Consider the following 23,769-nt stretch of genomic DNA (forward strand, 5'->3'; position numbering starts at 1 on the left):
GGCTAACCTGTTTACATACATGACCTCATTTAACCCCTCAAAAATCCTGTAGAATATGTGCATATGTGGCATTATACCCATTATAGAGGTTAAAAAACAAACAAACTGAGGCTGAGAAAGCAAGTCATTTGCTTCCGGTTAAACAATTAATCACAAGTGAAAGTAAGTAATCTAGGTCTGTCTGACCCCAAAGCTTGTGTTTTAACCATCATACCAGAGCCCAGAGCAAAGTAGGCCCTTAGTAAATGTCAGAGAAGTGATCAGGGGAACACCGGGGAAGCAGAGGAGACTGACATTTATTGAGCATCTATGATACGCCAGTTGCTATGCTGTTGCTAGGTGGCACCCCCAGATCTATCAGAAGTCTCTAGGCTTCCAAGATAGCTCCCCTCCAACTCCCGACAACTGCAGCAACACAGAACGGGACAGCCAGGAGGGCAGGCATGCCGGAACACAACTGCATGCAAGTTCCTTCCTATATTATCATTCCTCCACTACAATCCTCATGTAAACAAAGCCTCAGGGACAGGAGGAAAGTTATTCTGCGTGCTTCCAACATTAGGCCAACCAAGTACATTCCTCAACTCCTACCTCAGTTTGGTTTTAAGAAACTATCAGATTGATCTAAAATAACAGGTTCTGGCCTTGGGAACCCTGTGCTCCCCATACACCTTAAGGATTTTCCTCTTCAGGGGCTTTCTGAAGCCTTGACCCCACTTCACACTAACTACAAAGAATCACGAACCAGGAGACCTCTGCCTAACCCTGACCCATAGACACAAGTAGGTCCATACAAGCGATTCTGGGGCCAGACAAAATTTGCAGCATTTGTACCTCCCTCATGATTTCACATATTTGTGTCAAAGAACTTTCTCTCATGAAAGCAGTAGGAAAAACACTAGGAAAACAGTTTCTCTCCATTAAGTAACCCCAGATAAAAGAATGCCTGCAGTTACATTAATCCTTGATGTTATAAAAATGTTGCTGTTTTAGGTACCATCAACTCAGCACAAAAATGCTTTGCATGGGAAATGTATGGATAAACACATGTAGGGTTTTGCTCAAGTGTGACTGAATTTTTTTCTCTCTTCTCTGAATCAGGGATACAGGATGCTCAGACCCACATAGCAGATGAGCTTCAGAGGCTCTGTCAGATCAATACCAAACCTTATGGAAGATTAAATAGAACTGGCTAGCAGAACAGCTCTCAAATAGAAGACAGCTGTTTCAGTTTGAAGGCTACCAACGATCAGATGAATGGGTGTCAATTCTCCACTGGGCTTAATCTCATGAGCCTAAGGGCTCTGGGATCTTGTTCACGGATGGGACCCAGTCCCCAGCCCCTAACACTCTCTGGCACATGGTAAATTAAAAAACAAGTAATTCTTGAATAAACAGGAGCAAAATGCTATTCATTAGTTATTATTTAGTATAGAACCCAAAAGTAAGTATTATACCCTGCTCCATCACTTACTAATTATGTGACCCGAGGCCAGGAATTTAAACTCAAGCAGGTGTTATTTTTAATTTGATAGATGACAATGAAATCATATTTTTCAAATTATATCACAACAATGTTGTGATGCATTAATGAGGCAGGACAATAGATGGAAAGCAATTTAAAATAAAAATCCCCCACTCCTTCAGTGCTTATGGAGGGGCCCCTGTATTTCCCCATCAAAATATTTATCATAGGACTTCCCTGGTGGCGCAGTGGTTAAGGATCAGCCTGCCAATGCAGGGGACATGGGTTCGATCCCTGGTCCGGGAAGATTCCACATGCCGCAGAGCAACTAAGCCCGTGCGCACAACTACTGAGCCTGTGCTCTAGAGCCCGCGAGCCACAACTACTGAAGCCCGCACGTGCCTAGAGCCCGTGCTCTGCAACAAGAGAAGCCACTGCAATGAGAAGCCAGCACACTGTAACGAAGAGTAGCTCCCGCTCGCAGCAACTACAGAAAGCCCACGTGCAGCAAAGAAGACCCGACGCAGTGAAAAATAAATAAATTTATTTTTAAAAAAATTTATCACAGCAAACTGCAATCACCCATTGTCTTGCCTTCTCTGCTGGATGATACAAAAAAGAATGTTCATCCAGGAGCAGGACAATTCAGAAAGTAATAGCTTGAGCATTGGGCCCCCTCAAACAAGGCCAGGATTCAAGGGTAGCTCTGCCACTTACTAACTATATTACCTTGGGAAAGTTACAAAGCATGCTGTAAATCAAACTGTTTCCTCATCTGCAAAATCTGGACAATGAGTACTTACTTTGAGAGTTTGTAAAGATTAAATCAACTCAACATGAAAAGTCCCAAGATGCTATTTAGAGACTTGCATTTACCTTTTAGCTGTGGCACGATGTCCTCCTTTCCTGCATAAGGGTCGCAGCGAAAGCGGTCCAGGCGGTCAATGGTGCACTGGCCCACAACGGGCTTGCGCCCAAACTGCCGGTGGTCGATGACCTTGATCACCAACGGAGGCATGTACAATTCCTCCTTGGGCAAGAACTGGGGGTCACAGAGGTAGGTGTTACTTTTCTGTTTAAGACCTGACAAGGGCAGCTTTGCCAATTAACTCCCCCAAAGGGACCAACCCAGGCTCTTTCTGCCCATTTGGTGTAGCCCCTGGGACCCACAGCGAGCAGTTCAGTAATGTACATGCCAGGCAAGCAGCCTGGAGCTGAAGGGCCTGAGCTCCGAGCCGGGATCAAACCCTGGCTCTGCCACTGACAGCTGCATGGTCTTAGGGAACTCTTCTCTGTCCCAGTGATCTCCTTAATAAGAGTAGGGGTGCTGAATTAATATATGTGAAGTGCTTAGCACTGTACCTTAGCACCTGGCTCTGCTCTGTAACAGGATGTGAAGTCAGCATTTAGTTAGAATTAGTTAAAATTTAGATCGAGATAAAACTGAACCTTCACGGGAGATAACTGTGGCTTGAGAGTCTTTCAGCCCTGGAAGTTCAATGCCAAAATGGGATGCTCATTTTTCCTCCATGCCTCCTGTTTCCTCTATATGGAATTTGGTAGCCTTGGTGACATTGTCTGATTGGGGAATCACGGGCTGGTCTCGGGTCTGCCTGGTGCGTGGTTCAGATGATTTCCACCTTCGTCTTCACACAGGAGTAGAAGCTGGGATCAACTGAGTGGCTTTCCTCACCTCTGCTGACTGAGGCTAGATTCCAGGCTAGAGCTTGGGAGGTGGGGAAGGGGCTGGGGACGGAACAAGGGTGGGTAGAGTGGCCCAGGGGATCACTCTGGGATTCTGGCTTGGAGCTTCCAGGTGGCGTTCATCTGTAGCACCGCAAGGGGAAAAGTATTGGCTTTGAAGTTGGAGGGACCTTAAGTCCAAACTCTGGCCACCCACTTGCTAGCTGTGTCCCCTTGTGTAAATCACTTAACATCTCAGTTTCCTCCAAAGCACACATAAGAGGGGTGAAAATGCCTGCCCTGCAGGGTTGAAGACTTAATGCAGGGAGTGTGAATGCAGCCAGCACCGAGCTCTGTGTAGCTACTGCTGCAATCTCGACAGAGTCACTGCAGCACAGCACGCGGGGCCTGGCACTCACTACGGAACTTGCATAAGGCGGTTCCCCTCTCCAGGCCTCAGCTGCCTCATCTGTAAGAGGAGAAGTTAAGCTCCAAGACCCTAGAGTTCAAGAGTGGTGTGCTGGAGACCCCAAGGGCAGAAAAATGACTGGGGTGGGGAAAGAAATGGGAAGGTTCTGGACCTTCCACCCCATGAAACTGAAGAAATGCCTTTATTTCTTAACGTTTTGTATAGTAGAGTAAAAAATAAAGATTTTTTTCTTTTTAAAAAGTTAAGGATTTAACTGCTTTAAAAACGGAAAGACGGAGTAACCTCTTCTTGCTCCAAAGTATTATAGGGTCTATGATGGAGGACTGTGAACCAGATCTGAGGCTGCTGCCTTTCTAATAACCAGAGGGTAACTTTGATGGAACAAAGTGGCACCATCCCAGGGACACCTGGAGGCAGGGCACAGTCATGGGCTCTTAGGACATGGCCCCATCACCCCGTAGCTGCCCTTCCCCAGCCAGCCAGTCACCATCCAGAGGGTTCTGGTCCACGTACACCTGCAGGGCCTGGGGGTTAATATTCCGCTCTCGGGGGATCGACCAAGAGCCTGTTACAGAGAGCTGACTAGATGGAAAGTTTACTGGAGAAATACATTAGTATTGCTCATAGATTCTTCTGTGTCACTGGGGTTGTTTGAAGCTTTAAGAAACCATCACTACAGTGTGAGAATCTAAGGGGGAAAAGTCACTGACAAGCTGTCTGCAAGGCAGGGTTTTTCTATTTGTTGTCAGACTGGAAATATATAAACTACAGACTTTGGAAATATATATATATATAAAATATGTGTGTGATTTCTATATATTCATTTTCAAGTACAATTCAGCTATTCAACACACATGAACTAGTACGGAGTCTTGATACAGTACCACTTTCATGAAGAGAACAGAACTTGGGAAGTTGGGCGTCTTCTTCAGGTTTTTGATCACCACTGATTCTACCCTTTCCCCTCCACACTCCACAATGAGACTGGGGGAGGTGACAGAAGCCATCTGGTAGTTTTTCATATTTCTTAAGCCCCAAGCTAGAATCTAAAAAAACAATGTAAAGAGAAGGGAAGGAAACCCAGCATATGAAAAATAATATTCAAAAGGAAAAATCCTGTCTTAATAACTGGTAAATTCTTTAAGATTGACTTGTACAGATTTGCCTCAAATCTCTGAGAACGTCACTCTAGAAAACCTGGAGGTCATACAGAGAAAGGGGTTTTGCCCATTTACCTCTCCTACCCAAGCTGCTAAAAAGCAGAGGGGATAAGAGTGCAGGGATCAAACCCTGGCTGCGCCATATCACAGCTCTGAGAACTCTGGCCAGTTAGTAACTTCACTGTCTCATCTGCAAACGGGGCTGAGAGCATCACCTATCGTGGGTTATTCTGAGGATCAAGTGTAAACTTCTTAACATAGTGACTGACATGCAGGCACTAAGTAAAAAAATAAGAGCTGTTGTTTAGAGTCATCTGCCTCAGTCTTAGCAAGACCCCAAGAATGGAAATCTCCAGGTAACAGCTGCTTGACTGGACAGAGGGAGAGCCCTCAATAGTAGGCAGGACGCTGTCCATCAGGCTCCTTCCGTCTATATCTGCTCTGTCTGACATGTCACCATTTCTCATTCCTCCCTTCCCTCCCTATACCTCCCTCTGAGGTCCCCTTTTCTCTGCACATAAAGACACGCTGCTCTGAGTCTGTCTCCTCTCTCCCAGTTGACACAGGAAACTTAGAAATGCACTGGCTCCCCGTAAATGGGAATTCTACATTCCCTCAGGAATGTTGGGATTGACTTGTTTTTATTGCTTTGACAAGCATTCTATTTCCATGAATATTTCAATTTTTTAGACAAATTCTATAGGAAATTGGAGACAGCAAGAGAAGATGCAGCAAGATTCCATTCCTATATGAAAGATTCCATTTCTATAGACACATCCATTTGAGTTGATCAATAAAACAGAGTGAGCAGCATACCTCAACCGCAGTGAGCTGAACCACAGGCCTGATGCCCTGGGGGACCATGTACAGATTCGGTGCCCTTTGCGAGGGAAGAATGGGAAGGTTGGAGCCATCCTGTGAAACAAACATGGAAATGTCAATGCCTCCCTTTAGTTCAAGTAAATAGTGCCTGGAGTTGTTAACAAGTGTTTTGATTGGCTACTCTGAAAAAATATATGAGTGAGAACTCAGTAAGTACCTTGTGCCTCAGGATCAGCTCTGCAGTTACAAGGACATCCCCACAGGTTTTGTCTCCATTCGTTACGGGGTACCAGAGAAGTTTGGGTGTGATGTCCATTTCTGAGTTTAGTTTCACCAGAGGAGAGCACATGCTTCGTCCTAAAAACTCATCTTTGCCCTAGAGAAACAAGCAATCCTTAAATTCCCCGACAAACATCCCTATAAATCTCCATCATTCCCCTAGCCATCTTAGAAATTCTCAATTACCTACCACTTTGTCATTGTCAAAAAGTTCAATGACAACCTTGGGTGGGTTCTGCAGGACTGTTTGGGGTTCCCCATAAACTTCAATTTCATCAAATATAATTGTTTGGTCCCATGTAGGATTCAGAGTTGAGTGGATGATCTCGGTGGTTTTACTTCGATGAAGGAAGGAGACATGAGCATATGGATCTAAAACAGAAAAAAAGAATAACAGTGGGCCATGGCTGAAGTCTGAAATGGTAAAACTCCTGGAAGAAAATAGAGGGGTAGGCTCCTTGACACTGGCTTGGCTATGGTTTTTTGAATTTGACACCAAAAGCAAAAATAAACAAGTGGGACAACATCAAACTAAAAAAGGTTCTGTGCAGCAAAGTAAACCACCAAAGAAATGAAAGCCAACTTATAGATGAATAAAGAAAAAAATATAGATAGATAGATAGATACACACTATGAAATATAATTCAGCTTTAAAAAAGAAGGAAATTTTGCCATTTGTGACAACATGGATGAACCTAGAGGGCATTATGCTAAGTGAAATAAGCCAGACAGAGAAACACAAATACTACATGGTATCACTTATATGTGAAACAAAAAAAGTCGAACTCATAGAAACAGGCAGTAGAATGGTGCTGTCAGAGTGTCTGGGGGCAGGGGACATGGAGAGAAGTTAGTGAAAGGGTATAAATTTCACCTACAAGATGAATAAGGTCTGAGGATCTAATGTATAACATGATGACTGCAGCTAACACTGTATTGTATAATTGAAATTTGCTAAGAAAGTAGAACTTCAGTGTTCTCACACACTCACAAAACAGGTAAATATGACAGACGATGAATGTTGTGGAAATCCTTCCACAATGTGTACATATATCAAATCACCACGTTGTACACTTTAAATATATTGCAACTATATTTGTCAACTATATCTCAATAAAGCTGAAAAAAGATAAGAAAAAAAAAAAGAAGTAATCCATTTCTCCTCCAGGCTAAATAATTTCACCAAACCTTTTTGCAATTGCTTGGGAGCTGACCTATCTGAGCCATACCCTGCTGTCTAACTTGAAGCTTCTGCATAAGCTAAAAGGGTGCTTGGCTTTTAGCATTGCAGCATCTCATGAATGGGATTCCTTGCTTTTGCCCTGATGATGTATCTTTTATCTCAAACTGCAAGGAATGTGCTTAGAGTTTTATGCAACTTTAGTCGAGAAATTAACTTTGACTTTCAATGATTGAGTGCCCCCTGGTGGTGAATATTCAAAAATGTCTTCAAAAACCCTTTTGGAGCTGTGTATTACAGAGATAACCTTGAATCTGCTTTAACTTGTGAGAAAAGGAAACCATTCACATATGTTGGTTAATATTAGTGCTCGGAACATACCTCACAATTGATGTAAGCATGCTGGAGTGTCAGGTAACTGCTCTTAGAGCTGTTTCCATAGAAGCCCCAGGGAAGCTCTGATGGCCTTCAGGTCTTGAAGTAGAATGCTCCCCCTATAGCCCAGGGAGCCCAGGAGCTATTCATGGTCCCACTAGCAACAGCACAAATGCCCTAGCAGCAGGCGCCCAGAACCTTCCTCTTAGAACCAGTCCAAAGGCAACAAAAGCAGCTGGGGTGTCCGTGTGAGGGGTGATGAATCCTCATGGTTTGATGGTGCTGGGAATTGGGGAGCAGGCAGCAGAGGAGGTCAAGATGGACTCCAAAGTAGGGGAATGGGTGACCTTTTTGTCAACTTAAGAGAGCTACAAAAATATATATATAAAGGTGAGGACTTACCAATTAACCCAAGAGCCCAGGGGTAAAAACACAGCTATAAACAGAAAGCAGAAACTGCTTTTCTTAAGGTGTTTTTTTTAATCACTTAATCCATTAATGATGATTAGTATTAAAAGACCATGAATCTTCTCCAGCACTCAGCAACCGTGCTTGGCATACTCAGCAAGTATCTAATGACTGAGCAATTGACTTCATGCATATCAAACTGCTCTCAATACGGAAAGGCTTTTTGTTGTTGTGAGAAATAACTCAAAGCATCCACTTGATGAAAAGTAGAATCAAGCTAGCCTGCTGTGTAATAACATGTGAGATGGAGACTCTTTCCCTTTACCTGAAAAGCTATCCTTGTCTAGAGCCATGAGGTTTCTGGCTTGATAGATATAGCAACGCAGATGGTAAATGTAGACGCCTAAAAAGAACAGGATGGAGGTTACTTACAAGAAAGAGAACACCGTATTTCTATTTGGAGATAATATATGTTTCAGATAAATGGGTTACCCAAATCTATTTCCCCACGGTAAAGAACACATATACAGTGGTGATGACATGTCTTCCCAAAGTAGTTCTGTCTCCTGCAAAATGAAACTTATTTAAAAAGTACTACAGGAAGCTCAATGCAAGTGTGTCAATCAGGAGAACATACTCCTGGTGTAAACTACCTGGATTTAGGGTACTGCTTGTCATCGCCGACCTTTAAAATGACACTTGGTCTCTAGGAGTTATAGAAATAGGGCTTTCCAGACCATTTCAGCACCAGATCTAGGAAACAGTTATCTGCTAAACGTTTCTTTGATATTTCAAAGACTTTATACTCCTTATCATTATTATACTAATGCATATACGACCCTCCCCACTATGCTGCCATCCCTCCCTGCCCCTGCAAACACACATAATTTGAGAGGCAGGAGAGCATTTTGATTCATTACACAGATTCTGGGAACCAGACTACTTGAGTTCAAATCTTGTCTGTAGTGCTTACAAGCTATAAGATCTTGGTCAAGTTACTTAATCTTTCTACACTTGGTTTCCTCCTGTAAAACTGGGACCAGTAATAGTACCTACCTTCTAGGGTAGTTATAAGAATTAAATGAGTTAATATATGTAGAGTGCCTGGCACATGCGAAGACTTACATGAGTATTTGCTATTATTATTACAGAGTAGGTCTGCTTCCAAAATTCCTGAAGGTTATCATTGAAACCAACCTTAACTTTTTGAACCTTTTTTCCAATTAGAATAATCTTTTGCGGGAGCTTAATAGGTAGCATGAGTACATATCAGACAGATTATGTTGAAATCAATGATTTGACCACCCTCTACCCCAAATATAATTTTGAAAACTGTATTTTAAAAAATTGTCTCCATCAAGTGATGAAAATGAAAGTCACATTTGCATAAAGGGATTTTTATCTATCATATTTGGTGAATTCAAAGAGTTTCCTTGAGATGAACGTCATAGAAGTGAAAAACACAAATACATGTTTAAAACTTACTGTCAAAATTACAGGAAACAATGGGAGTGTTTGCTCCAAACACAGCAGTGGCGCTGTGTTTCTGTTTTTCTACACTCTTTTCATCTCCATCCTCGGTAGTATCTGCACCCTAAAATAAGAGTCAGGAAAACCAATTAACAATGCCTAAAAACAAACGAAGAGCTAAGAATTACAAACAAATGGGATGGTCGCTTTTAAAAGAGATTTTCTTCATCCAACACTCCATTTTTTAAAGATGAATAAAGCCCAGGACAGCGACAGAGCAGGAAGGCCAGCCTTTCTACCCCAAGGCCAGGTTTACCAAACCTGCCCGTGAAGGGGAAAAAAAAAAAAAAAAAAAAAAAGGAGGAGCATAAAGGATACATAAGTGGATTAAGAGGAAGAGAGGAGGAAAAAGAGCAGTGGAAGAAGAACAGAGAAGGGTCACTGTGTAGAAATATAAAAATAGGTTGTGTCCAAACACAAATTTCTAAAAATGGTCCCTGACTACCACATTGTTTTAAATCAACCATGACCATTTTCTTATTCATTCCTTCCACCTTTGTGCTTTTTTCTTCTCTGCCTTTTTATTGTGCTTCCATATGAATTGTTCTCCAATTTTGTAAGCCATCCTTCTGTTTTCCTTCCCCTCACATCTGCATATTTAACTTTCTTTGTTTGTTGAACAGTTGTAGTTTCCAAAGTATAATCCAAAGGGATGTTAATAGATGTCACCTGAAGCAAAGGTTTTGGAACAGATATACTTGGAAAAGGCTAGATGAAACAATATTAAACGTGCTTCATAGAACCTTTCATATGTGAATGGTCTATTCATTCTACAAAAATTATTGAGCACCTAGGATGTGCAGCTTTCTCCCAAATTATGTGCAGTCTTACAGTATTGGAGTCGATGGTATGATATCCAACACTCATGTATTTTCCCTCTGCGAATATGATTTGAATTTTGGCTATTTATTACTTACAAGGGCACCTTCAAGTTTAAAGATGGCAGCTGCGCCATGCGTCTCCGAAGGAGCCATTTTTCTCCTCCAGCATCTGCGGCGAAAGGTATCTGAACTACGCTGTTTCCAGTGAAATTTCCAGCCAATTAAAGAAGCGTATTCCCAGCCCTCCTGGTCTTTAAATTCTTCCATGGCCTAAAATAGAAGTAAAACATTGAATGATAATAATCATAATAACAATATTCCTTATGTTGATAAAGCAGATTATGTGATCCATCAACAAATACATATTGAAAATCTACTCTGTGCCAAAGTACTGGGCTAGGAGCCAGGGATACAACAAAGAACAAAATAGACAGGCTCTCTGCCCTTGCAGAGCTGATGGACTCTGGGGATGGAGAGAGATAAGCAGGTAGGTAAAGTGAAATGAGATGAAATGAAATGAGTGGTGGCTGTAGCATCAGGAGGGGCACCTTATTCAGACTTGGTAGCAGGGGTTGGGGGCGGCATGAGGGAACGGGTAAAGCAAATGGATTCTTTTCCAAATTGCTTTCTATTTCCTTACTTCATTAGCTCAGAAGAACATTGCCATTATGATATAGTTTGGAAAATATTATTATGTCCTTTTTATATATAGAGGGAAAAAAACGATACCACCCTCCCTAGGGTTTAAGGGTCTTGTCTAAGGTAATAGCTTCTATAGCTAATAAGTAAATCAGGGTATATTACTTCTGTAATAACTATTATCTAAAGATGATAGCACTTTTAATCTTAAAAACTATATATAATTATCTCAGTTTTCAGTGTTTCTTTTTTTTTTTTTTCAATTCATTCAGTAACTCTAAGTGTGGTATTGGGTTAAGAGCTGAGGAAGCAGTGAAGAAAAAGACAGGGTCCTTGCCCTCCTGCAGCTGACATTTCAGTGGTGGAAATTTTATGTAAATATCTTAAAAGTATGACTAGATTTAGTAGATGTAAAATAATACTGAATAATATTTATGATCTCAGAAATAAGAGTTCCATGTAGGGGTTATTTTTTTCAACTTTGAATAAACAGAAAACCCAGGTCAAGGACAATCTTGTAATTGACCTTCTGGCAGTATTACTAGTGACACCAAAATATTTTATGCAGCCAGGAGTGAGGCAGGTTAGGGAACATGATCTAAGTCTCAACAATACTCTTTGGTAGAATAGAACTGGGCCATGTTTCTGGTCTTCTGACTGGTGGCTCAGTGTTCTTTCCACTTCACCTTGGTGCTCTCATGTGGAAGGAGGGAGTCAAGTGCCTCTAGAAACTTCTCACCCTATCAGGATAAGGATGATTGCAAAACAAATATTCATTCATTAGCTCATTCATTCTACTCCATTATTTATTAGGAACAAGGTCCTGAGCTTTGGAACCTTAGAAGTACCAAAAAGCTCACTATCTAATAAAAAGGCACTTCATGACATCTACTATGAGTCAGGCACTTTGTGGAATAGAAAGAGGTCGTATTTTGGAATGACCTTAGCCTGGGTTCAAACACTCTATCACTTACTAGACACATAGCCTAAAGCAAATCTATTTAACCTCTGTGAACATTATCTGTAAGATGAGGAGGAAAATGCAGATTTTGTGGATTGGAGATGATGTATATTCAGTACCTACCATCACAAAAAGCACACAGAACATACCACTTATTATTGTTATGAGTATTATTTTTCCACTCAATTTATTATTATTCCATTTAAGCCTATAATACCCTAATTAGATGCATGATATTATATCCATTTTGCAGATGAGAAAGGAAATGAAGCCAAGATTTGAATCCTCAGGTGTCTTGTTCCAAGTCCTGAGCTATTGCCACTACTACATTATGCTACCAAAATAATTTCTGTTTCTACTACTGCCTCTTAAGTGGTTCTCATTATTTAGCCTGCTTCAGAATCACCTGGAAGACTTACTGAAACACGGAATGCTGGGCTCCACCCCCAGAGTTCCTAAATCGCAGGTTTGGGGTCAGGATACACTTTTATAACCCTTGAGCAGGGCATCAGGCCCTTGACTGGCAAATGGTTTCTGTAGAAATAGCCGAGTTAACTATGGTTCTGTGTGGTCTGGAAGGTGGAGCCCCCAGCTCCCTCCCATTGCTCCTCTTACCCTTGCAGTACTTGAAGTGGTTTGTGTTAAGTCTTTCTTGCGTTTTCGGACCAGCCTTCGGCGTCTATGAGTATGATACATTTTTTCTGCTGCAACCCAGGATTTGGGCTTATTATCAGGAGGAATGATAATTCCATACTCCCAGCCTGGAACAGAGTTTGTGAATGGTTATCCAAACGAGATGCACTTGCCAGATTGCCAAATAAAGTTCCAGAAATCATTCGGTCACTCTCTGCTCCCCAACATTCTCCACTGTCACGACTGAACGCCACTGCTCCTATCACTTTGCTGCAATCAGCCAAACTGAATACAGCCCTATTCCCCTGGATCCCTCTTCAAGAAGCTTCCTTTGTGGCCCTGGGGTTCTGCTCCATGTTTCTACTTCTAGTCATTCATGGTAATTGAGTGCATCTAAGAGTAAAGCACAATGCAAGAGGCATTTAGGGACAGCGATGAAGGGCATGGCCTGTGTAGTCAACAGCCTGGGTTCAAATCCCTGCATCGCCACATGGGGGCTGTTTACTTTTAAAGTTTCTTGCAAGTTAATAAACCTGCTGATGGTCCAATTTCCCCAGCAGAAAGGTAAAATATAGCTTTTTCAAAAGAATTAATCAAAATAATGCATGCAAAGCACTAGGACCATGATTAGCATATAGTTTGCACTCAAAAAACATTAACTATTATTAAAAGGCCTGGTTTGTGCATCAAGATCATCAAGAAACTTTTTTTAAAAAATATATTTATTTATTTATTTATTTTTGGCTGCATTGGGTCTTTGTTGCTGCACGTGGGCTTTGTCTAGTTGTGGCGAGTGGGGGCTACACTTTGTTGTGGGGTGCGGGCTTCTCACTGCAGTGGCTTCTCTTGTTGCAGAGCACGGGCTGTAGGTGCATGGGCTTCAGTAGTTGTGGCACGCAGGCTCAGTAGTTGTGGCGCACGGGCTTAGTTGCACCGCGGCATGTGGGATCTTCCCATACCAGGGCTCGAACCCGTGTCCCCTGCATTGGCAGGCAGATTCTTAACCACTGTGCTACCAGGGAAGTCCCATCAAGAAACTTATAATCTATTTGAAACCTTCCATATCAATGCTAGTTCTTTCATGTGTGCTATTCCCTCTTGTAAGAAATTTAAAAGTCAAATTTTCTCTCTTGATAATTCTAAATGTTCTAGTTCGTTTAACTTTAGATTACTATTTGTAGAAAAGGATAAATATCGGACTTCCCTGGTGGCGCAGTGGTTAAGAATCTGCCTGCCAATGCAGGGGACATGGGTTCGAGCCCTGGTCTGGGAAGATCCCACATACATGCCGCGGAGCAACTAAGCCCGTGCGCCACAACTACTGACTGAGCCTGCAGTCTAGAGCCTGTGAGCCACAACTACTGAGCCCGCGTGCCACAACTACCAAAGCTCGTGAGCCTGGGGCCCATGCTCCACAACAAGAGAAGCCACCGCAATGAGAAGCCTGCGCACCGCAACAAAGAATAGCCCCCGCTCACCGCAACTAGAGAAAGTCCACGCGCAGCAATGAAGAACCAACACAGCCATAAATAAATAAATAAATAAATAAATAAATAAATAAATAAATAAATAAATAAAAATTAAAAAAAAAAGAAAAGGATAAATATCATTACCAGAAGCTAGGACAATAATCTGCATTACTGCTGAGTAGGGTGACTTTTAAGGCATTTTGCAGTTCTTCTTTCTGAGCTAGGGGGCCCTTGAGTGTGATGTTCCCAGGGAGGGTATGCCGTGGTTAGACTAGAGAAGCTCCAAACTCCAGTCCCCTCCCAAATTCTCACTGGATCCCCGGCATCTCAAAGTCCAGCGGGCATCCTGTTACCTTGTATCTTTCATTCTTGACAGCCCCCCACCCTGCACCTGTCCAAGTACTTGCTTGTCCTTCAGATTTTGCATCTGAATAGTCACAGGTAACACCACCTGACCTGGTCATCTTAGACGAAGGGGCGTGAGACTCCTCCCTCCCAAGGAAACTTGACTTTAACCAAGGCATTGCTGGAGAGCCCCTGGTCAGGTAATAGGTCTGAAATGTTACCTCTCTCATCCACTGCACGATTAATGTCATAGACCCATGCGTCATCTTCCCATTCCCAACCTGGAGGGCAAGTGAGCTCGCTGGGTGATGTTGCTTTATCACCGTTCTTAGAAAAAAAAAAAGAGAAAGAAGCCATAGTGTGTTAAATAAGATGCAAAGGTGAGATAGAATTCCTCACACTTAACTATAGACTCACTCATTTCAATACCATCATACACATCAATCTTTCTCAGAAAAAGCCGTAATCTTTATTTATACACAATTGCTAAGCAATAACTAGATTTTTAAAGAATACTTTCTGCTTCTACTATTAGGGAATATGTTATGTTAAACCATGGGAAATTGTTTTTGTAGGTCAAAAATGATCAAATATCAGCAATTTCATATGGTTCAACTTAATGTTATGAAATGATGCAACTCTTTATGAGGGGTTATATTGCAGAGAACCCATCAGAGATGGATAAAGCATGAAAAACACATGTTTTCAAGAATGGGGTAATGCTACAGGAGGTTGTAGATGCTAATCATGTAAGACTGAGCAAAGTTTACGTGAAATATTGACTTAAGTTCTGCATTAAAACTGATAGAGTTATGAAAAAAGTTCATAGTAAAGGAAATAAAGGAGGTCCATAAACATAGAAAAATAGTCAGCTTCACTTTAAGAGTGTGAAAATTGAAATAACAACAGGATACCATCTATTCATGTACTGACAAAGATGTTAAAGTGGGAGGGTGAGTGTCTAGAAAAACAGCCCCCTATGCTATTGCTAGAAATATAAATTTGTACAACCTCTTTGAAAGTAGTTTGCCAATATTTGTCAAAATTCTATATGCATTGAAACCTTGACCAAGCCAACAGGTGCCTCTCCTACAGACAAACTTTCATAAGTGAATAAGAATGTACTTATAAGGATGTTCATTGTCACATTGTTTATAAAAAACAAAGACTGGGCAGAAAACCCCTAAATATCCACAAGGAGAGGATTAGTTAAATAAATTATAGAGGGGTACATATAATAAAACCCTCTGTAGGAATTTTCTAAATGGCTCATAGATCTATATGTATTGATATCAAAAGATGTCCAAGATATATTATGTGAAAAATACAAGTTGTAGAACTGTGCATGCAACACAGTTCTATTCAGGTGGGGAAAAAAAGAAGTTATATATCTGTATAGGAACAGAAAACTGCTATCAGTGGTTCAATGGTTATCTCTGGGGGTGGGTGTGGGATATGGATCAGGGAGAAGAATTACTTTTAATTTCCTTTTATGCTGTTTGACTATTCTAAAGACATGAGCATTCAATTTGTTATGATTTTAAAAACTAGTTCCATAATAAATATAGTAAAAAAAAAATTTCACAACCCAGACTTTACCATGTACCAACACCTAGTTAAACAGGCCCCATGTCTTTCCATGTCTTTCCTATAGGAATTAATTACAGATGCGCTTTGGAGGCTCCAGGGAAGGCTTTATGACATGAGATGGAGCAGGAGAGACCGGGCAGCCCCGCCTTGTGCTTGGTGATCCAGCGATGGTTTCTCCGAGCTCAGGCAGGAGGGCTTATCCCCCCGGGAGCTGCGCTCACCGCATCCGTGTAGGTGTCCTCTGCTGGCTTCCACTGGCCCCGGGGGTAGCGACTCTCATTCTGATACACTTCATCTGTGAACTCTGTGTGACCCGCATCTGCCTCGGTCAGCAAGCTGAGGGAGAGGAGGCTCGCATTACCAAAGGTGGTCACCGACCACCCCATCTACTTCCAATGGCGGGGAGACATCTACACCCTGGGGGTGGCCCCCGTTCCCTCCTCGCCCTACCCCGTTGGGTTCTCCACTCCAAACTCTTCTTTGTACTAATAGCTTTTGACATTCCTTTGAAGAGGGGCCGCTGGAACAATGAGCCCTAAATTACAGAGAACTTCTCAAATTAGCAGAGTTGCTCCTGCCCAGTAATTAGGGTGGGGACTGGGAAAACAGTATTGTGGGCAACTTCTTCTAGGGACCAGGCTTCTGTTTCTGTGTCAGGTCAGGGCCATTCAGCATTTTCTCAGCAAGACTCTTGGCTAACAGTTCAAAAGAATAAAGAGTCATCTTCCCTCTTTCCACCTATTTTAAAAAATGGAATGGAGACGGTCTCCTGGGGCCTAGTGTGGAAACTTTTTACTCATGGCTTGCTTGGTCTACGTAACACAAACTGAAGGGAGGAGTTTACATTTTCTGGATAGTTCCTAGGTAGGGATGACAGCCAAACCAGGTCATTTAAGACTCCAAAGTCCATTTGGGCACTTGAGAAATCCATACTGACTCCCTGCCATGCCAACTTTCCTCTTGGATTTGGAACTATTTTGACAACCCAGAGAAGAAAAGTACAGAGGTTCCAACTTTGACTTAAGTCTTCTGCCAGGTATCCAATCAAGTGAGGTTTCTTTTTTCCTTTTACTGTCTCTACATCTTTCCCCTGCTGTATCCTTCCCTAGAATCAAGCACTGGAAAGAAATCAGAAAAGAGAAAGTTCCCACCCTTTGTATCAATTGGGCTTGTCCATCACTTCTCCAGGCCCCAGAGAAGGAGAACAGAACTGGCTGCCACCTCTGGGGTCCCATCCAGCTCCGACAGGCTCTGACCTGCTTTTCCAGTCCCAATTCCCCTGGCCTTTCCCTGTCCTCACTAACCTTCCTTCCTTCTTTCCAGTTCAAACCCCATTTCCCTTCCCCTCATCAGCAACCCCAACTCCATCCAAAGCAAGCTGTCATGGGTTAAAAGCAATCATGTGCAGACACTGGGTCTTAACAGACCAGACCCAGCACACTTCTTTCCCTCCTTCCCTAATCCTGTGTCATTATGGGAAACAAATGTGGACAGAGAGAGCAAACTCTAGTTTAAGGTCTTAAAATCCAACTTCACAAGCTTGTTTCCTCCAAACACAAGTACACTGTCCTGAGCTGGAGAAAAGAGGGCATTCTGGTTCCAGTGTTTTTGGCAACACATAGAAACCAGGCTTTGGTTTCCTCCATACTCCAGGGGACACATGCTTGCCCCCTGTACTGTTTCTTTCTTCCTGTTTAATAATAGCCTTTGACATATAATTCACATACCATACAATTCATCCATTTAAAGTATGCCCTCTACTGTTTCCTGCAGACATTCCAGCATAACAGTTGAGAGCAGGTTTTGGTGCCCAGGCTAGATTTGGGTTCTAGCCCTGTCTACACCACTCACCCACAGTCTGTGTGCCTTTGGACAAGTGACTTAATCCCTCTAGGTCTCAGTTTCATCTGTAAAGTGGAGATAACACTATTTTTTGTTGGGAGATAATTCTTTGTGAGTCTAAACACAGGCTCCATGACCTTTGTTGCAGACTATCTTCTCAAGGATGTTTATATGAGGAAAACCTCGGAAGACATAGTGTTTCTCTCCAGAGCAAAGGGCCAGCATGCTTACTACCTACCCATTATAAAGGATTCAGGTGCCCTAACCTCAGGGTTCCTTTTCTATTATACAATCCACTTCATGTGCAAGTGTCACCTGGCCCTCTTTTTGTCGCCCTGTGGGAATTAGGGCTTGGAGAACAAGAGCAAATGTTGATACCCTGGTACTACTATTTGCTGTGGGCAATACAGTCCTTTGTCTCTGCTTTAGGAGTCTTGTGTCTCCTGCCAACATCCACGAAACTGTGGCAGGTGACCTTGCTAGCTTGCAAGTAGGATAAAACTCTCAGACTTTTCGTGATTTTTGACACTACCTATCTTGTAGGACTGCAATCCAGATTCAATAAGATGATGCATGTGTTTAGCCCACTGCTTCACACATTCACATGTAATAAGTTCTCAGTAATGTTAGTACCAGGTGCTTTTTATACTTTTTTGTTTTATTATGGGACACTGATGACATCTTTCAAGTTTCTGTGAGTTTCTGTGGACTTACTTCTCCTCAGTGGGTGTTAATGTAAATATGATCAAGAATGATGATGGAGAAGATTCACTTAGCAATTTCTAAGGAAAGACTTCATTACCATCCTTTTTTCTCAGAAAATGAAAAACTTACCTTTTCTCAGGATCAACTATCCAGTCTCCTTCCCATTCCCAGCCTTTTGGAGGCAAAAAGAATTCCCTCTTGAGTTTTATTTTTCCTGTGACATCAGAAAATTTATGACGACCCACTAATCCAGAAGTGCCCCATTTTCCAAACATAAGAGCTTGATTTTCATACTATTAAAAAGAAATTGGAGAAACATCATCAGGGAGCAAGAAATAAAGCCAACACATAAATTTTCAAGTCCATCTAGGACCTAGGCTAAACAATGAGGAAAAGTGAAAAAGCTTTATATTCAGAAGGTACGGACCTAAGTTGCGCTGTTGCTGATTATGCAACTTCGGTAAATCATTCATCTTTCTAAGACTTAGTGTTCTCATCTGTAATCTGAGGATAATACTACTTTTCTCATAGGGTTGTTCTGAAGTTCAAATGTACAAATGATTGCGAAAGTGCTTTGTAAACATTGATATATCATGCTAGTTGTTTCTACCATTATTTCGAATGGCTCCAAATGGTGCTCCGAACCTAATCTTTTAGATATCTACAAAAGTCCTCAATTTATGAACATGTAGTCTTCTAAAACTTTATTTATAAGTCTGCTGCCGAGAACTTGGGCACATTTCCCCACAGAAACAATATTATAATTAGTGGTACATTTCCTGGGCAGCACAAAGAACCCATCTGAAACATGAAGGTCCTTTAGCACCCAGCTTTTATGGGGCCTAAAAATTCTGAGCCTTCATTCCCTCTGGAGTATGGTGAGTGGATCAAGACCTTTCTGGAAGCAGGTTTCGTGGCAATGGCAGACCCAGGTTTACAGGGCATTCCTTTCTAAGACAGAATTTATAAAATCTACAATGGTCTGTTTTTCACTATGTCAACCATAAAGAGGTTTGAGATTTGCCAGTGGTGAGAGTCTCTGCTTGGGTCCAAGCTGATATCGTTGTTTGTCTGCTGATGAGCTCACCCAGAAGACGATTTGCATAAGCAGCAGGGGAGGTTTTGGCTGAAGGATGATGGAAGAAGTTTGGGTACGGGCCTGATGAGGAAACTGGAGGTCTCTGAGGTGCTTCACGTGTGCTAATGGTCCCACCCCACAGGTGCTACTTAAAGGCCTCAAAGCCACATGAGGCTCCCATCTCCACTGCTGCTGCTGCCCTCTTGTCCATGCCAAGATCCTCACCTGGATTATACTACAGCCATGCTGGCTTCCAAGTAGAAGTGGCAGGAATTGCTCCTCCACTCTGTGTCCTTGTCACTTGGAAACCAAAGAAGCCATGCATGTGCCCCCAAGTCTCACAGCCCCTTGTGCCTAAAGTTCAGAGCAATATCTAAGACAGCACTAGTGAGACCTCCAGAAATTTGGGGGGGGGGTGGAATTTTTGTGGAGAACTGAGGTCTGGTATTAGCCCAGGAAGGCAAGAACCAGTGAAATTTCCATTACTGTCATTAATGTGCCCCTTCTGGTACTCAGAGGCTGTTAGAATTTGGAGAAACTAGAGTCACGCAAAACAACTCAAATAGGTGGATCATCTCTACACCTGTTGAAACTAGAGCTCACTTTATGCAAGGAAGGATCTGGAAATGGGAAACAGAGGCAGGGTTGCTCCTTGCTCAGTGCTAGCTTCTCTGGGCCCCAGCCACAGAGCTGTAGGGCAGGTGGATGCCAAGAAATCCCACAGGAGGGCAGGAGCAAGCCCCTCCCACATGTGCTCTGATGCCCCCTCCGCACCGCCCAGATGACTGACCATCAACATCTGTGACTCAGGGCCTCCTCTGAGGCCTCCAGCCCACCCTCTATTTCTCTCCAATCGCACTTCAAAGCTTGCATCCTAAGGACTTTGTGTGTATCTCCCATGGGTTTCACTGCTTCTCAAAGTGGACCGCAATGCCCCGTATCCACCCACATTGCAGGTGTTAATCCATAACTCAGCTACAGAATCACAATCCTTGGGGTGGGATTCTTTTTTAACAAGACACCCAGTTTTATTATTGTGATAGATTTTGAGATCCTTGAGGACAGGGCTTGGCTGCTTCATCATCTTCAGCCTCTGCCTCTGTGCCCACATAAAGCCACCACTCCCTAAAAGGCTTGGATGGGAGGATGGATGGATGGATGAATTCTGTCACCATTTATTTATTTAATAAACATTTATAGGAGCCTACTATGTGCCAGGCACTGTTAAATTAAAAAAAGCAAAACTAAAAGATGGCCATGGGTTTTCTTGCCCAGCAAGCACATCAGAACCACAATCCTAAACCAGTGGTCAGGCATAGTGGTGGGCAGCAGAAACACAATTACAAATTAGCTAGAATGAAGATAGTCTTCTCCCCAGTTATTTGAGCATGAAGGCCCATCTGTAAAAGAATGGAGCTCATCTGAAAATTGTCAGAAGAGACCCACTGAATATATCTAATAAATTTACATCAATAAGTACTTTCAGTAAAAAAAAATCCAACTAACGCCACTTTTAGCTGTAAAAGTTTGTGAAAATTAGTTTCATTGGTTTAACTCTAATGAGATTTCTAATTAGCTAAATGGATTTTTAACTCAGTGAAGGATTCACAAATTATCTCTATTGTTTTTCAAGTATCCAGGCAGCATTTTCTTTGCCCTTGCGCAAACCCCTCTGAGGTTTCCCCAACTGAGGATTGAGTCTTCTGTGGTTTAAAGACTCCAGACACTTTGCTGTACAGTAGAAATTAACACAATATTGTAAATCAACTATATTTTCAATTACAAAAAAAACCACTCCAGACCCCAAGCAGGCTTCTCAAGGTCGGCACCTCTCAAGCGTCCTCACTCCTGGGTTGCTTGTGTGTGAATCACTCTGGGGTGTCCCAATGTAGACCTCCAGTCAATCTTTCCCTACCCACTTCGTTAAGGGCCCTTGAATGTGGGGTTTTAGGTAGCGATTATGGTGGTGGCTGGTTTGACATCTGAATATTTTCCCTTAGGATGAAAAGTAAAAGTACTCCCACACAAAGAGGAAAAGAGTGATGTCATTAAATGTACCATTTCAGCAAAGACGGTGAATGTTCCTTCTGCGAAGCTGTTGAACTTCTTCTCAACAGCACTTAAGCCCAGCCAGATGTTCACACGCAACTCCACAGGCACCTTTGGTCCATTGTTTTTTTCCTGTGGGTACTGTGAGATGCACAATAACATGACCCGTTATGCTGGACACAGTACAGGCTGTGCATTAAGCTCAAAACAAAAGTAGACTGAACATCTAATCATTGTTTTCAGCAGTCTAATTTTGTTTGTGCAGTTAAAATATTTCCAAATGACCCTTCTGCAAAGATTAAAATAACAAGTAAAGCAGGAACCCCTGGGTGTCCCTGAGACCTTTTCAGGAGGCTCACAAGGTCAAAACTGTTTTCCTAATAATACTAGGATGTTACTTGTTTTTTTTACTGTATTGACATTTGCACTGATGGTGCAAAAGCAATGGTGGATAAAACTCCAAGCACTGTAGCAGGAATCAAGACAGTTACACCGAACTGCACTGGTAGTAATAGTTTTCTTCATCACTCTCAGTGAAGAAAACAAAATGCCAGTTTTACTTATTAATTACTTTGATAAAGCAGTAAAAACGGCTAATCCTAAATCGTGATCCCTGAATACATGTCTTTTTAATATTTTGTGTGATGAAATTCTGCTGCATATTAGTATATGTTCTGAGAAAAAAAACTTATGCAATTGAGCTGTGAACTGAACTAGCCTTTTTTTTTTTTTTTTTTAATAGAATACCTTTTCTTCCTGAAACAGTGATTGGCTGACAAATATGGTTATTCATACTTGGATATATGGGGCAGACATTTTCTTGAAAATAAACAAAGTGAGCCTGTCATTTCAAGGATAATAGGTGACTGTATTTTGTTGCAATGAAAAAATTCAAGGTTTCAAGTTAAAATTAGAATTTTGGAAAATTTGTTTCTGTCTCGGGGGGTGAGCTTGATAGCATCCCAATACATAAGGGCTTTTCTTGTAAGTGATATCAATGAATGTGATTTTTTTTCTTTTTATTTATTTATTTTATTTATTTATTTTTGGGTCTTCGTTGCTGCGCGCGGGCTTTTCTCTAGTTGCAGTGAGCGGGGGCTACTCTGTTGTGGTATGCGGGCTTCTCATTGCGGTGGCTTCTCTTGTTGCGGAGCACGGGCTCTAAGCGTGCAGGCTTCAGTAGTTGTGGCATGCAGGCTCAGTAGTTGTGGCTCACGGGCTCTAGAGCACAGGCTCAGTAGTTGTGGCACACGGGCTTAGTTGCTCTGCGGTATGTGGGATCTTCCTGGACCAGGGCTCGAACCCGTGTCCCCTGCATTGGCAGGCGGATTCTTAACCACTGCGCCACCAAGGAAGTCCCAATGAATGTGATTTTTAAAAATACTGTATGATGAAATGTGTCAACATTAGGAAGATTTGCATAACTCAGTGAATCAATATTTTCCAAATGAATGCTTAATGTTACAAAATCATGCATGGCTAAAAGAGCCATTCAAAGTACAAGATAGACCAATGGACTTTAACGTAGCAGAGAATGAAAAGTTCACTGATAGGTCAGGTAGGTCAGATTCCACATTGCAATTAACCTTTTAAAAGCTACCATTTGAGTTTGGTATTGTATCAAAGATGAGTACCCGTAACTATCTGAAAAAGTTATTAAAATACTCCTCCCTTTTCCAAATACATATCTGTGTGAGGCCAGATTCTCTTCATATACTTTAACCAAGCAACTTAGTCCATCGGACGAAACGTAGAAGCAGATTTGAGAATCCAGTTATATTTCTGTGAAGCCAGGTTTGCAAAAATGCAAAACAGTATCACTCTGCTCTCTGATTTTTAAAAGGAAATAGTTATATTTTATAAAAATATATAGTTTATGTTAACCTATAATGGATTTATTATTGTTTATTTTAAAATATATTAATAAATACTTTTTAATGTCAGTTTTAATTTCTATTACAGTAAATATTGATAGATGTAACCCACATACACAAATGCTCTCTGGGGTCTCCAATGACTTTTTTAAGAGTGAAAGGGGCCCTAAGACCAACAAAAAACCCACTGAATTAAATAACTCCCTAAACTGGATAATGAGTGTTAACAAAATCAATAAATATATAAAACATTCTCTTAAAAGCATTTTGCTGTTTATCCACTGAGTTCGGAAACCTAATGCAGAGAATATCACTGCAGGCTGGACCCTCAGGGCTCCATTTAGCAAAGAAACACTGTGGTTAGGGCTCTGCCCAAATTCCTGACACTCACATCTTCCAGGACCACAGCTTGCAGGGCTGGGAGGCAGCCT

General features: G+C 41.9%; 1 protein-coding gene across 2 annotated transcripts in view; it reads right to left on the reverse strand.

Moving 5' to 3' along the window:
- MYOF (myoferlin) overlaps positions 1–23,769 on the reverse strand; it is a 157,475-nt gene that overhangs the window by 33,248 nt on the left and 100,458 nt on the right. For both annotated transcript variants that reach the window (XM_068548215.1, XM_068548214.1), the window contains 13 exons: positions 21,474–21,605; positions 18,467–18,630; positions 16,012–16,126; positions 14,422–14,527; positions 12,369–12,514; positions 10,250–10,423; positions 9,288–9,396; positions 8,128–8,205; positions 6,030–6,211; positions 5,778–5,936; positions 5,555–5,653; positions 4,463–4,624; positions 2,342–2,507 (listed from right to left, as the gene is read on the reverse strand). In XM_068548215.1, coding sequence (XP_068404316.1) covers positions 2,342–2,507; positions 4,463–4,624; positions 5,555–5,653; positions 5,778–5,936; positions 6,030–6,211; positions 8,128–8,205; positions 9,288–9,396; positions 10,250–10,423; positions 12,369–12,514; positions 14,422–14,527; positions 16,012–16,126; positions 18,467–18,630; positions 21,474–21,605 — 1,792 coding nt within the window. The remainder of the gene's footprint in view (positions 1–2,341; positions 2,508–4,462; positions 4,625–5,554; positions 5,654–5,777; positions 5,937–6,029; positions 6,212–8,127; positions 8,206–9,287; positions 9,397–10,249; positions 10,424–12,368; positions 12,515–14,421; positions 14,528–16,011; positions 16,127–18,466; positions 18,631–21,473; positions 21,606–23,769) is intronic.

The sequence above is a fragment of the Eschrichtius robustus genome, chromosome 7 (genome assembly GCF_028021215.1).
Source record: "Eschrichtius robustus isolate mEscRob2 chromosome 7, mEscRob2.pri, whole genome shotgun sequence".
NCBI lineage: Eukaryota > Metazoa > Chordata > Mammalia > Artiodactyla > Eschrichtiidae > Eschrichtius > Eschrichtius robustus.